The sequence below is a fragment of the Ranitomeya variabilis genome, chromosome 1 (genome assembly GCF_051348905.1).
Source record: "Ranitomeya variabilis isolate aRanVar5 chromosome 1, aRanVar5.hap1, whole genome shotgun sequence".
Taxonomy (NCBI): Eukaryota; Metazoa; Chordata; class Amphibia; order Anura; family Dendrobatidae; genus Ranitomeya; species Ranitomeya variabilis.
Window position 1 is genome coordinate 698,698,607 of NC_135232.1, and position 14,607 is coordinate 698,713,213.

The 14,607-nt window shown below is 42.8% G+C and overlaps 2 protein-coding genes across 2 annotated transcripts in view; one reads left to right on the plus strand and one right to left on the minus strand.

Moving 5' to 3' along the window:
- The window catches only part of FANCM (FA complementation group M), a 110,601-nt gene that overhangs the window by 5,357 nt on the left and 90,637 nt on the right, over window positions 1-14,607 (plus strand). The window contains exon 4 of the mRNA XM_077267248.1: window positions 407-565. Within this exon, the coding sequence (XP_077123363.1) occupies window positions 407-565 (159 nt within the window). The remainder of the gene's footprint in view (window positions 1-406; window positions 566-14,607) is intronic.
- LOC143777163 (heme-binding protein 1-like) overlaps window positions 6,254-14,607 on the minus strand; it is a 48,329-nt gene continuing 39,975 nt past the window's right edge. Inside the window, exon 5 of the mRNA XM_077267272.1 lies at window positions 6,254-8,424. Within this exon, the coding sequence (XP_077123387.1) occupies window positions 8,253-8,424 (172 nt within the window). The 3' untranslated portion in view covers window positions 6,254-8,252. The remainder of the gene's footprint in view (window positions 8,425-14,607) is intronic.

The following is a 14,607-nucleotide window of genomic DNA, read 5'->3' on the forward strand; positions in this document are numbered from 1 at the left end:
CCTGCCCCCTTCTCATACTCGCCTGCCGCCGCCTTCATCGTTTTCCACCATCTCTCCATCGTTCTCTGGCAAAAAGTGACCTGCTAGCAACTCCAGTGTTTCATGGAGCGCGCCGGAGGTCACTGTTCCAATACATCTGAGCGTCTCGTCCTGGCTCTCATAGACGTGCATTGAGCTCGAGCTCTTGTGACCTAACTACTGACTTCTGGTAAGTCAAAAGTTATAGGCACAAGATGGCACGGTGTCTGTAAAAGGTGAAGCTGCCGAAAGGTGGGAGAGAAGCAGACATCTGGTTCCTGAGCAGTGTAGTGCTCCAGCAATGACATACAGAAGTAATGTTGTAATCTGGTAATTAAAGGGGGGGTCTCTAAATCCTTTTTTTTCTTTTTTCTTTTTTTTTTAATAGTCTGTCCAGCAAGTTGTATCAAACCTGCTGATTAGCCGGATAGAGCTGCGCTCGGAGGATTCCCCAGACATTCAGCCTTACTCCCATGAGAGGCAGCTGGAGAAGTTTGTGGTGCCCCTGGGAGAAGAGCTGGTAGCCGTGCAGAAGTCCTACATACAGGTGAGCCCCGACCGCTGGCTGGTATGGAAGCCGTGGACCGGTCACTCATGTGCTGTAAGGCTGGCGCCTCTCTGGATCGGTTCATGTAGCAGATGACGCTATTGCGTACTATTGTACTGGCAGAACATTTGATGTGTTCTTGAGGATCATCTGCAGTCTCAAACTTTCTGTGAGATTAATAATGACCTCTCTGTTTGGGATTATGGGTTAGCTCTTAAAGTGGTTGTTTAGTGTCCCTTCCACATCAATAGGTGAGCTGTGCCGATGCCTTATTATCTATGCACACTTGCTGGGATGTGTGCACCACCTGCAGATGTGTAGACGCTGCATCATGGACACCACTCGCCTCATGATGCAGAAGTGAGAAGCATCGGACAGCCTCTTTAAGTTTGTTATTCCTGATCTTTCACCGCTTTGGTAATTGAGTAGCTGACAAAGCTAGTATGGTTAAATGGAATCGGTCACCTTGGAAAATGCTGGTATGTAGCGTCATAGTGCTGATTGGACACCTTACTGAAAGTGCAGCTACTGGGAGAAAATGAACTTGTTTCCTCCCAGGAGCCGCTGGCTTTCGGTTATGGGGACATGCAGAAAACGACTGCAGTCCTCACAGCACTGCTCACTATACTGCAGGCGGTGACTGTAAGCGCTGCCCAACACTTTCATTGACAGCGCTCTCTCCTGGGAGGAAATGATTTGTTTTTCTCTTGATAGCCACACTTTCAGTAATGTGGCCGGCCATCATTTAATGCTATTTGCCTGCAGGTTGTTCCTATATCTGCAAATAGCAGTTTCCAAGGTGACAATTTCCCTTAAAACGGGTATTCCCATCGCATATAGTGATGACCTTTATAAACTGTGAGTGGCCTAAAGGTTGGACCCCACTGATTATAAATGCCCTGACTGTAATTGATGGGAATACCCCATTAACCTTAAGAATGAAGAGGCTGCAGTAAGTTGGAAATACCCCATAGGTCGTCGATGGCATCTCTCAGACTGTATAGCCTGAAACATATCATGTCCTTTAGGGCACAGGTTTCCCCCGTTCGGTCTAGTGTACTTTTAAGAGCGCAGACCCTTTTTTCTATATCTGCGTCACCATGTAATGGTGAATGCTCGGCCTCGGGGACTTCTCTTCATTACATCTCTTGGGTGAATTATTTTTTTTTTTTTTATTCACTGATGCTTGTTAACATCGTTTTTTACTGAATTATTGCCCAAGTCGGCAGCTGCCAGGACAGATATAGTAGTTTTGACACCCCTGGACTTAACCGGCGTATTCAGACCGCTCATCTGAGACCATACATTACAGGGCATGTGCGAGACATATACTTTCATAAAACGTTTTACATGTCTCTGCTCCGGGACACTCGCGATCATTCCAGGAAAGGGGCAGCAAAGCTGGAGAGAAGACTCAGACTCTCTATTGAGCTCATCATCCATCTGAGAGGATGCAGCCCCTGCCTCTTTGATCAATGAAGGGGTCTTACCACCTGAACCCCCACTGACCAACATTGTCTGACATATATATATATATTATGAAAATATATCTACACTTCCAACTTGTAGTCTACATCCATTTAGTTCGTCAATAATTATATAAAGGAGCTGTATGTTTTCTGGGGGCAGAATAGAGATTCCACAGGCACGGTGCCGTATATACAAGTGCAACTCTGCCAAGCTCTTTTCTGCTGGTTGGTGGTGGTCCGGAGTGAGGGGTCATATGCCTGACAATCATACAATGATAGACTATCCCAATTCTTATGCTCTTCTGCTGGTCGGTGGTGGTCCTGGGGAAGTATCAAATACCTGACAATCACGCAATGATGGACTACCCAGATTCTCAGGCTCTTCTGCTGGTCGGTGGTGGTCCTGGGGAAGTATCAAATGCCTGACAATCATGCAATGATGTACTAACCAGATTCTCAAGCTCTTCTGCTGACTGAGCACTAGGGAACACCACAGTACAGAGTTATTTTTTTTCTGAATTTGACATTTTTGTTTTTATGCTCTTATGGTTTCTATAGGTTTAACAAAGCTGAATTTATTGTTACACATTTATATCAATATGGCCGCTCTTGGATGTTGTTCAGCTCTGCAAAAGTCGTCACTGAATAGGATTCTTCACATTTTACAATGTGTAGTGAAACGTGTCTTTAATGAAGTTGAGGTTTCATTAGCAAATTTTAATTCCTGACGATGTCCAGGACTTAGGTCATCAATATCAGTTCTGTGGAAGCTCTGACACCCGACATCATCACGGAGCAGTTGTCTCGCAGGAGTAAGCAGTGTATGGAGCTGGCACAACAGGCAGGTCGTATACGGTGCTGCAGCTCCGCATCCAGTCACGTTAATAGGAGCTGGGCAGTAATACCCGGCAGCAAGCACTACACTCCCTGACAGAAGTTATGTCGCTTATCCACGTTATGTAAATAAAAGCTTATAACCTGACGTTAAATTCATCCATTGGTTGTATAAATTATTCTTTTGAAAGCTGAAACCCTCCGAAATGTGGTTTAGGTTAAGAAAATAAATTGGCATCAATGCAGAAATATTGATCAGTTAATGGACACAGAATGGTCAGATTTTGGCAAGACAAAAGTTTTGTTGCCCACAGAAAGTAATGTGATATTCAAACAAATAATTAACTTAAAATACAAATATATGTGGGCGACAACTTTTGTCTTGCCAAAATCTGACCATTCTGTGTCCATTAACTGATCAATATTTCTGCATTGATGCCAATTTATTTTCTCAACCTAAACCACATTTCGGAGGGTTTCAGCTTTCAAAAGAATAATTTATACAACCAATGGATGAATTTAACGTCCTGTTATAAGCTTTTATATACATAACGTGGATAAGCGACATAACTTCTGTCAGGGAGTGTATACAGTATGCGGAGCAGTGTGGGTCTGATAACTGATTGTGCTGGGTTTTGGACAATACACTCTTTGTTTCGTTTCCACTTAACAAATTATTATTATTATCATACTGTATATTTTTTTGTTTTTTAAAAAAAAAGCAGGACGGAGGACAGGGGAGGGCAGGCTCCCGCTGGGCAGGACAGAGGATGGGGGCGGGGCAGGCTCCTGCTACAGGGGATGGGGAGGCGGCGGCTGCAGGCAGAACGGGGGGGGGAGGGCAGGCGACTTAGAAAAAAGAAAGTGAGGAGGCGAGAAAACCGAATCAGAGTATTTAGTTATAGGTTTCTCTATTATTGTAAAATTAACCAAAAATATAAATAAATATAATATTTTATTTTTTGTGCATTTTCCGATTTTTGGCAATCCTACAAGGCTGCATTCATAAGTCCTCATCTCTCATGTAAGCGTATGAGTCTGTTAGTTTAGGTTAAGAGATGACTTTTTTTTTTTTTGTCATCTTTGCATTCGGTTGAGGACTTTCTTGCGCACAGATTGGCTCTGATCAGGGAGTTACTATTTATGCAATTTCCTACTCTGTGCACCTCCTGAGCGGCAGCGGTGATATGGCTGTACAGAGGAAGCATGCCCAGGGCTACCAGATATGTCGACCTCTGTTTGCTCCCGATGTGACCTGGTCCGCCAACCCATCACTCCAAAAAGTCGAGTCTGCACATAAAGAAGCAGCGAGCGGCCGCGGCTCCAGGATAAAGCGTCCACAGTTTATTCCAATATAGACTTTTCTTACAGCACAGTTACTAAAATATAATCTCACAAATAAATACATTTTGACTCATTTTACAGGCGGCGTATAGTAGCCTCTGTGTAGTATTCATGTGTCTGATCACAAAAATTCTCCAGTAAGTTATTTATTTTTCTTCTATTTTAGAAAAATCTGATTAATAGTGCTGATTGTGATGGGAAACTAGCACTCCTAAATTGCATTCACCCCCTCTCTGTGACCAGAACGATGCCTGTCCAGACAGGGCTGCCCCGGAATTGATGGCGAGGGGGGCATGGCAGGATTTAGACCGCTGTTTTCATCCTGAGGATTGAGAAAAATCTGATTACTAATGCTAAAAGACATAGGAAATGACATGGCGTTACTATTGACAACCTGCTTTACACCTTTTCTGCTGTCAGCACCGTGCCAATGCATTTATTAAGAGAATGGTTGCTATGGGTACACTCCCTAGCAACTGGTCCATGTATTTTCAGTGTCACTTCCATAGCGATCAGTCGTTTGTAGAATATTCGGTTATGGCAGAATTGCCCCTGAATTTGTCAAGGAAGGGGTGAGAAGGGCTGGCAGGATTTTACTAGGTACAAATCTGATTATTAATGCTGGCAGAGATGGGAAATAACTTATTTTGCCTTCTCTATGGTTAACACTGTGACAATCCTTTTTAAAGACAGGTTGCTAGGTAAAGTGCCCATAGCAACCAGTATGTGGTAGGTTACTCAGGTCTAGTTCCTGTTCGGTGTCCTCTTCCTAGAAACCAGTCGGTTGTAGGTTACTTAGGCCTACAGCTTAGGGCAGAATTATCCTCTTAATTTTGGGCAAAGGTTGAGTAGGCCTTTTTGTTGAGAAAAATCTGATTATTAGTACAGGATGAGATGGAAAATACCTGGAGTGATTGCAGTACCTCCCAACTTCCTTTTGCCTTCTCTGTCGTAAACTCCGCGCCAATCCGTTCGATAGAGACAGAATGGTTGCTAGGAAGTGTGACCATAGCAATGAGTGTCATTTCAGTGTCCTGTCCTTAGCAACCAGTCTGTTGTAGACTACTTAGGTTTTTAGCTCAAGACAGACCTAAATCTAGTTTGTACTTCCGATTTTTCTAGGAGACAATTAACAAAGTATTGAGTCAATTGGGCGCTTGGATCAATGGTTTAAGACCGCCCACTGGACTCTTAAGCTCCAAATGAGCAGAGACTTAAATGGGTAAAAATACAAGTTATATAGGCGTATGGAAGAAGAGCTGTGACATGGATTGGGGCAGTTGTTCATTTTATGAGGTCTGGAAAACCTCTGTATCACATGGTTAAACCTCTGTGGACCCCCTGTTTGCCATTGGTGGATGATCAATAGTTCGGGACTTGTTTGAAACTTGGAGGCTTTTCTTAAAGGAACACTAAACCTAGAAATGTGTGAGTAACACAAAAAATATCACGGGCCATATTCACTGAGAAAAGGACAATCTTCTAGAAATCCTACAGAAAAGGGTTAGTTCTTCAGCAAAGATGGTGGACAAAAAGATCGTTTGTCCTACTGCAGGCAGGACAGTGGGGGGAGGCTCCTGCTGCAGCCAAACATGGGTCAAGGAGGAGGGACATGCTTAGATATGAGGTCCCACTTCATCTATTCTATCCAGTTGTACTTTTATTGGTTTCCTAGGACGCCGTGTAAAGAATTCACATTATGGTTGTTGTGGTAGGTACTCTCCACAATCAGTAAATCTTTGGGGGAGGCACGGGCCATTATTCCACATGTCACTTGCATCCTTTGCTTCAATGCAGTTTATTATCCTCTGGTATTGGCCATTTTAGGCTCAGGGCTGGTTATTATGGTTGTTGCTATATATGTTTCTCCTGTTAATTAAAGGAAAGGAGAAGACAATATAAACCTATAGATTACCTTCTTTTCCACTGACCATGACTAATCTGAGTGTCTCGCCTTAACCCCTTTTGGAGGCTACGTAAATCGGCTTTTACTTTTGTGCCATGTTTTTAATATTTACAGCTAATGATTTTTTTTTTTTTTCGGGAGGTTAATCCTTTTCCCACCTTTTAATTATGCACATTGGAACTAGAAGTCAGATCGAATCCTACCACTACCGTAGAATACGGGGGAGCGCTATGCGAGAAAACATTGCATAGCACTCAGCCCAGTGTTTATCTATGGGGCAGCTCACATTACTGTTTTTCAGCCGTATTCGGCGTGCATGTAAAATCACAGCATGCGATTGGCGCTTAGACTCGCCAATGCAAGCCTATGGGAGCGAGAATAAAATCGCACAGCACTCGGACCATTATATATATATATATATATATATATATATATATATATATATATATATATATATAATTTTTTTTTTCTAATTTTAGTTATTTATTTTTTGACACACACTGGTGTCCTTTGAAAAGCCGGCACTTCATGTGCTGCCTACAGTAAAATCAGACTGACAGGTTAGAATAGAATGGATATATACACATAGAATACATAGGTAAATAGATGTCCGTGTCATTGACAACTATATATCTACCTGTCCTATGTGTATATATCTATTCTAACCTGTCAACTTGTGATTTTACTGTACGCGGCACATGAATTGCAGGCTTTTATTCTATATCTGTCTGGATCTATCTATCATACATGTTTATAAGAATATTTCCTTTGAAAACGATGTGTAAATGACAGAGAATTGCTCTATGTAAAAGCTCATGTTAAAATGGCACTGCATTTGGATGTAAATCGGATGCTGGGTGTGAAAAATCGGATTGTACTCGTATGACACTCGTATTACACTTGTGCAACTCTTGGCAGGGAGACTTGAACCGAATTTTCATACGTTTAGTGTGACTCCAGCTTGAGGCCGATGCTATGATTAGTTGCCTGTGTGGAGCCAGACATTTTTGGGAAATTGGTGATTAAACATTGGGAGTAAAGGTGGGAATTGCGTCGGCCATATTTAATGTTGGACTATACAATAAAGATTTAAAAGGTTAATAAATATTGTGGAGTCATGACATGTTAGCAGAATATTCTAGCACTTTATGGGACCCTCACTGGTCCTCAATTTTTTTTTTCTGCAAAGCATTACCCTGGCTTTGCGCAGTGAAACTGACAAGGGAAAGCATCGCTAAATCACTACAGCGATTTAAAGGGAATGTTTAGGATAAGTTTAATACTGATACTAGTCGCATGGCTGTATAGGTCGTAGAATGATACCTGTCTTGTAGTAATCCGACGTTCCAGCGCTGATAAATCACGCTTTGAAGCCATATGCAAATTTACCTGGGAGTGCTTTGTGACTTCAAAGCTTGATTTCTCAGCTCTGGCACATCGGATTACTATAGGAAAGGTGTCATATTTACTGTTGTTCTCCTAACTATGCAGTGCAGCCATATCACTAGTTTCCGTACTAAAATCTGGATTGAGTCCCTTTAATTTTTGGGGATTGATTGGTTTCTCAGAGATCGGATGTCCATGGAGTATAAAATCAAGGCATATTCTAGTGATATAGATGATCGCTTTATAAGATAGGATCAGAAAACCCATTGAAGGAATTTTCTCTATTGTTTTCATTGGAGAGCATGGGGGACACTCACTCGACCATTTGTAGATAAATTGAACAGGTATTAGCCAGTAGTTACCAGTTTTGGAACAGAGAGCTTGCTTTCCATCTTCGGGAAAATGGTGGCCATTATTATCGTCCGAATTACCCCAATGTTAACGTGACTCGTATCGAAATCGCGCAATCACTTCATCATCATCACTCGGGAATGAGGATTTATATGCTATTACCGTAGCCTGCCTTCACTGGGATTAAATAATCCTATGCAATCGGCTACTGCAGGTACTGTCTGTATAAGCACTTATATAGGCAAGTCTCCATGGAAAATATACTAGAGCGATGCCGCTCAGTACTGGTCCACTGGCTGGCAGGGGAGATGCCATGATTCTTGGATCACATGAAGACCATGTCCACTGGGGCCGCTGCTCTCCATCCGCTCATGGGCACGCTCCTCCCGTGCAAAGCTTAAGGTCTCTGCAAGAACCAGATCTCGTTCCGTCTGTTGGCAGCCGCTGGGTTTGTGTATCCGGCAATGATAAACGTGTCTTGCAAACACAGCTCCGGAGACTCCAACAGCTCGGCCAACAAGGAAATTTCATGCATGATCGACTCTTCATTGGTTGCTCCAGTAAATGCTCTGAAATAAGAGAATAAAGTGTTTAACGTGGAGCGCCCCACCCAAGAATGAAGAATTGTAGACCACCAGGTTGCTTTTCTAGGGTTGTCACATACAAACCCATTGCTCTGCTGACTGGCGGGCATATAGAGGTGTCAACATGTGCTTTTAGCTAGGCATTAAGATAAAGGGCTAAGGTAGGAAAAGAAGCAACGAAGGCAGTAGTGCCTTAGAATAGGCAATTAGTATTCAATGTGTGTCCCACTTATGTAACCCCCAACAATCAGCTCAGTAAAGGGGTTACGGAGTTGTAATACCAGGCATAGCCACTACTAAGTGTGGAGCTGTGCCAGATAAACAGTGATGGGTCCCTTCAATCACTCAATCGATGGAGGACCATGAACATTTCACATCGACCCAGGATATCAATGGAGACTGGAAGCCACAACCATGCACCTTCGATGCAGATATGTGTGTCCTCAATAGGGAGAGTGGAACAATGCGCCCCTGATTTTCTACAAAGGATCGGACATATTGAGGTTCAACATGCCTGATCCTTTTTTGTTTTTTCATGCCAAGATCTGCCATTGTGAAAAATTTGAGCCCCCACCATACACGTTAGATCAAGGCTTTTAAAACTTTTACTTCTGAGATGTTACCACTCAGAACATGATGATACCCGAGCCTCACCACCCATGGCCGAAGTCCATGCCAAAATGTAAAATAGTTCTCAATGTACCTTCTCATTTAAGACAGAACAATGTAGCTTATGATCGTTTCTGTAAAGATAAAGCTGCCCCTATTTTTGTGTCTAACCAACAACTAGGAGGAGTTTAACAGGTGAGATCCACATTAGCTAGTCGGCACATGGCAAAATGGGTGGGTTTCCCTGAGGGTCATCTGGGCACCTTCACTAAAGAAGGAATAGGTTGAAAGAACTGGGGTTAGTCTCTGGACAAAAAATGGGACCAGGTCCAACATGGTATCTGAATTGTGAAGGAAATCACATGGAAACATCCCAGACTTTACTGAAATACTTGTAAATTTTGACTTTGCTCAATGACTGGAATATGGAATTTGGATTCTGTGTTGAGCACAAGACAGTCAGCTGATAGCCTGGTGTTCCTGCTCACCCTCATCTGGTTATGCCAATTATATAACAAGCCGCCTACACAAATCTTCTCACAAGATTGTCAATGTCCAAATACCTTTTAAAGGGAATGGATTATCAGAAAATTATCTGGTGTTTTTTTTCTTTATAAAAAAACTAAATTGGTAATCTTCCAATTCTCACACTGGGGCTTTTTTTTACAGTTCTTGTCCTTTCAGGAAGGGTTTTCAGCAGGCTCATTATCAGAGGCAGGATTATAATGACAGATAACACCTTTGTCCACAGGTAATAACAAAAGATGTTACAGCTCCTCCCCCATCCTTTCACTTCACAATGACCTTTGCACATGCTTATTAGATGCTTAATACAAAAGGATGGGTCAGGGATTGTTCATTGTGGCTAATGTACATGTGGTGTTTCCTGAAATAGGAAGTTTGATTGTAAAATAGTTACAGTAAAGGTACCGTCACATTAAGCGACGCTGCAGCGATATAGACAACGATGCCGATCGCTGCAGAGTCGCTGTTTCGTCGTTGTGTGGTCGCTGGAGAGCTGTCACACAGACAGCTCTCCAGCGACCAACTATGCCGAAGTCCCCGGGTAACCAGGGTAAACATCGGGTTACTAAGCGCAGGGCCGCGCTTAGTAACCCGATGTTTACCCTGGTTACCAGTGTAAATGTAAAAAAACCCAAACACTACATACTTACATTCCGCGTCCCCCGGCGTCCGCTTCCCTGCACTGTGTAAGCGCCGGCCTTAAAGCAGAGCGGTGACGTCACTGCTGTGCTCTGCTTTACGGCCGGCCGGCACTGACACACTGCAGGGAAGCGGACGCCGGGGGACGCGACAGACATCAGAAGGTGAGTATGTAGTGTTTTTTTTTTTTTTTTACATTTACAATGGTAACCAGGGTAAATATCGGGTTACTAAGCGCGGCCCTGCGCTTAGTAACCCGATGTTTACCCTGGTTACCAGTGAAGACATCGCTGGATCGGTGTCACACACACCGATCCAGTGATGTCAGCGGGTGATCCAGCGACGAAATAAGGTGCTGGCCTTCTAGCTCCGACCAACGATATCACAGCAGGATCCTGATCGCTGCTGCGTGTCAAACAACGATATCGCTATCCAGGACGCTGCAACGTCACGGATCGCTATCGTTATCGTTGTTAAGTTGTTCAGTGTGAAGGTACCTTAACACAGGATCCACCATTCTCAATAGGTAACATCACAGCTCACCTCTTTCTCCTCCTGTACAATGACTGATAACACCTTTATATACTGTAGATAACACAGGATCCACCATTCACAATAGGGGATGTTACAGCTGACCTCTCCTGTGTAATGCCTGATAACACCTCTATATACAGTAGATAACACATGATCCACCATTCACAATAGGGGATGTTACAGCTCACCTCCTTCTCCTGTACAAGAACTGACAGAGAACACAATCCAGCATTCACAATAAGTGATGATACAGCTCACCTCCTCCTTCTTCCTGTACAATGACTGAAAGACAACACTGATTCCAGTATTCACAATAAGTGATGTCACAGCTCACGTTCTCCTTCTGTACAATGACTGATAACACCTCTATATACAGTAGCTAACACAGGATCTACCATTCGCTATAGGTGATATCACAGCTCACCTCCTCCTCCTGAACAGTGACATTTACCCTAATCAGAACATGCACATTAATAACTTCTGTCGCATATCTTCGATGCTAATATGACATCTTATATATGGTTTTGTTCCGAATACAATTTTGCATTCTCTCCCTATAATATTTTTAGCTTTTGAAGCAGTTTTGCCTGAAATTATTGCAACAATATGGGAATTGAAAGCATAACTAAATATTGTACAGCTTCAGATCCAAAATTAGCCAATCACAGAAGAGGTTCTTGTGACCAATCATAACCTGGATATGGTAGCCAATCACATTGTGTTACATTGCATCACATCTGCTGCTTTGTTTGTTTGTTTTATCTGTTGGTCTATCAAGTGAATCATACTGTAGAGTTTTATGATGGGAGCATTCAGATTTTTGTCAGCGAAGGATCGTGTGCGAGTTGTGGTGCTACATGAAGAGGGTTATACTGGCCCCCAGATCGCAAGGAAGGTCGGCTGTAATCAGAGTACAGTCGTAAGAAACATAAGCAGCTTGGAATTACCCAGGACAGGCCCAGATCTGGTCGGCCCAGAAAGTCAACTAAAAGGGAGGATAGAGTACTGATAAGAACATCCCTTGCCTATCGAAATCTCACGTCTCCTCTGCTTCTGCGAGAATGGCAAGAAAAGTGCAATATTGAGGTAGCAACATCAACTGTTAGGAAGAGATGTTTGGAAGCAGGATTGAGGGGGTGCTAGGCCCGAAAGAAGCCATTCATGAGAGCCATACAAAGACAAAGGCGAAAACTGTGGGCATTGAAATATTTAAAATGGAGGAAGGAGGAGTGGGAAAAAGTGCTATTTAGTGATGAAAGCACTTTTTGCATTTTAGGAAATGGTGGCAAGTCTTATGTGAGAAGGTTCCCACATGAAGAGTACAAGCCAGAGTGTTTGAGCTTCTCTGCGAAACATCCGATGAAAGTATTGGTCTGGGGCTGTATGGCAGCCAATGGTTTTGGAAGAACAAGGTGGCTACTATTGACTGGCCAGCTCAGTCCCCGGACCTCAATCCAATTGAAAATTTGTGGCACAAGGTATCATTAGAGATATCTAGAAAACAGCCAAGGACCAAGAGTGAGTTGATTGAGGCTCTGATACAGGCCTGGAACCACATCATCACTCGTGAACATCTGCAGAAGCTTGTTCACTCAATGCCACAGAGATGCAAGCTGGTGCTCAAGAGCAAAGGCTGGCCAATAAAGTATTAGAAGCTAAATATGCATTCAAAAGGCCCCTTTCAGGACTCTGAATTAAATAAAAAATAATAAATCTTAAAAAGTAAAATTTAAGTCTGTGTGAACTTGCATTGGAAGTTAATGAACTTAGAAACCTGTTCACCATTCTACACACTGTACTGGTGTAGGTATGGTTATGTTGTAATAAAAATTATCAAAAATGCGCATGCCATAAAATTAATACACTTGGGACATTCAAAAATGAGTATGGCAAACAATGAGGGATTACAAAAACATATACAGTCATGGCCAAAAGTATTCACACCCCTGCAATTCTGTCAGATAATACTCAGTTTCTTCCTGAAAATGATTGCAATCACAAATTATTTGGTATTATTATCTTCATTTAATTTGTCTTAAATGAAAAAACACAAAAAGAATTGTCCTAAAGCCAAATTGGATATAATTCCACACCATACATAAAAAGGGGGTGGACAAAAGTGTTGGCACTGTTCGAAAAATCATGTGATGCTTCTCTAATTTGTGTAATTAACAGCATCTGTAACTTACCTGTGGCACCTAACAGGTGTTGGCAATAACTAAATCACACTTGCAGCCAGTTGACATGGATTAAAGTTGACTCAACCTCTGTCCTTGTGTGTACCACATTGAGCATGGAGAAAAGAAAGAAGACCAAAGAACTGTCTGAGGACTTGAGAAACCAAATTGTGAGGAAGCATGAGCAATCTCAAGGCTACAAGTCCATCTCCAAAGGCCTGAATGTTCCTGTGTCTACCGTGCGCAGTGTCATCAAGAAGTTTAAAGCCCATGGCACTGTGGCTAACCTCCCTAGATGTGGACGGAAAAGAAAAATTGACAAGAGATTTCAACGCAAGATGGTACGGATGTTGGATAAAGAACCTTAACTAACATCCAAACAAGTTCAAGCTGCCCTGCAGTCTGAGGGTACAACAGTGTCAACCCGTACTATCCGTCGGCGTCTGAATGAAAAGGACTGTGTGGTAGGAGACCCAGGAAGACCCCACTTCTTACACAGAGAAAAGAAAAAAGCCAGGCTGGAGTTTGCCAAAACTTACCTGAAAAAGCCTAAAACATTTTGGAAGAATGTTCTCTGGTCAGATGAGACAAAAGTAGAGCTTTTTGGGCAAAGGCATCAACATAGAGTTTACAGGAGAAAAAAAGAGGCATTCAAAGAAAAGAACACGGTCCCTACAGTCAAACATGGCGGAGGTTCCCTGATGTTTTGGGGTTGCTTTGCTGCCTCTGGCACTGGACTGCTTGACCGTGTGCATGGCATTATGAAGTCTGAAGACTACCAACAAATTTTGCAGCATAATGTAGGGCCCAGTGAGAGAAAGCTGGGTCTCCCTCAGAGGTCATGGGTCTTCCAGCAGGACAATGACCCAAAACACACTTCAAAAAGCACTAGAAAATGGTTTGAGAGATAGCACTGGAGACTCCTAAGGTGGCCAGCAATGAGTCCAGACCTGAATCCCATAGAACACCTGTGGAGAGATCTAAAAATGGCAGTTTGGAGAAGGCACCCTTCAAATATCAGGGACCTGGAGCAGTTTGCCAAAGAAGAATGGTCTAAAATTCCAGCAGAGCATTGGGGTCTAAGGGGTAACGTTTCTCCTTATGGAGAGTGACATACCAGCTGGCTTGTCAAGGTAAGGAGGCTTATTCGCCATGCAATGCTTCTCTGGGAATTTAAATATGCAAATTGCCTCTGTTGAAAAAAAGAGGACTTAACTCTATAGCGCCACCTATTGGAAGTAGCGATCCTACAAGTCACAATCAACCCTTTAACGAGTCGTGCAATATGACTTAGGATAATAGCCAAATCAGTATCTCAATTCGCAGACACGGTGTTTCGGGCTGTTGGCCCTCGTCAGTGCGAAGCATGAGAACTGATTTGGCTAGGTGAGAGGCTCTGGACTGGGGTCTAAGGGGTAACGTTTCTCCTTATGGGAAAAAAAAAAGTTGAGTTGTTACTTGTCAATAGAATCGGCTTTTCTATTACATCTTTCTTTTTTTCCCTGTGTAGTTAGTTCTCCTTTAATTATAAAAAGCGAGGTTTATTAATTCTGCGGGGGAGAACTACATTCAATATGTATCTGCATCTACATTTATTTCTTTTTATAACGATAAGGAGTTATTAAATGTTATAAATGGCCGCCCCCCAGAGTCATTGTACGTCGCTGATGCCCCACTCATTAAT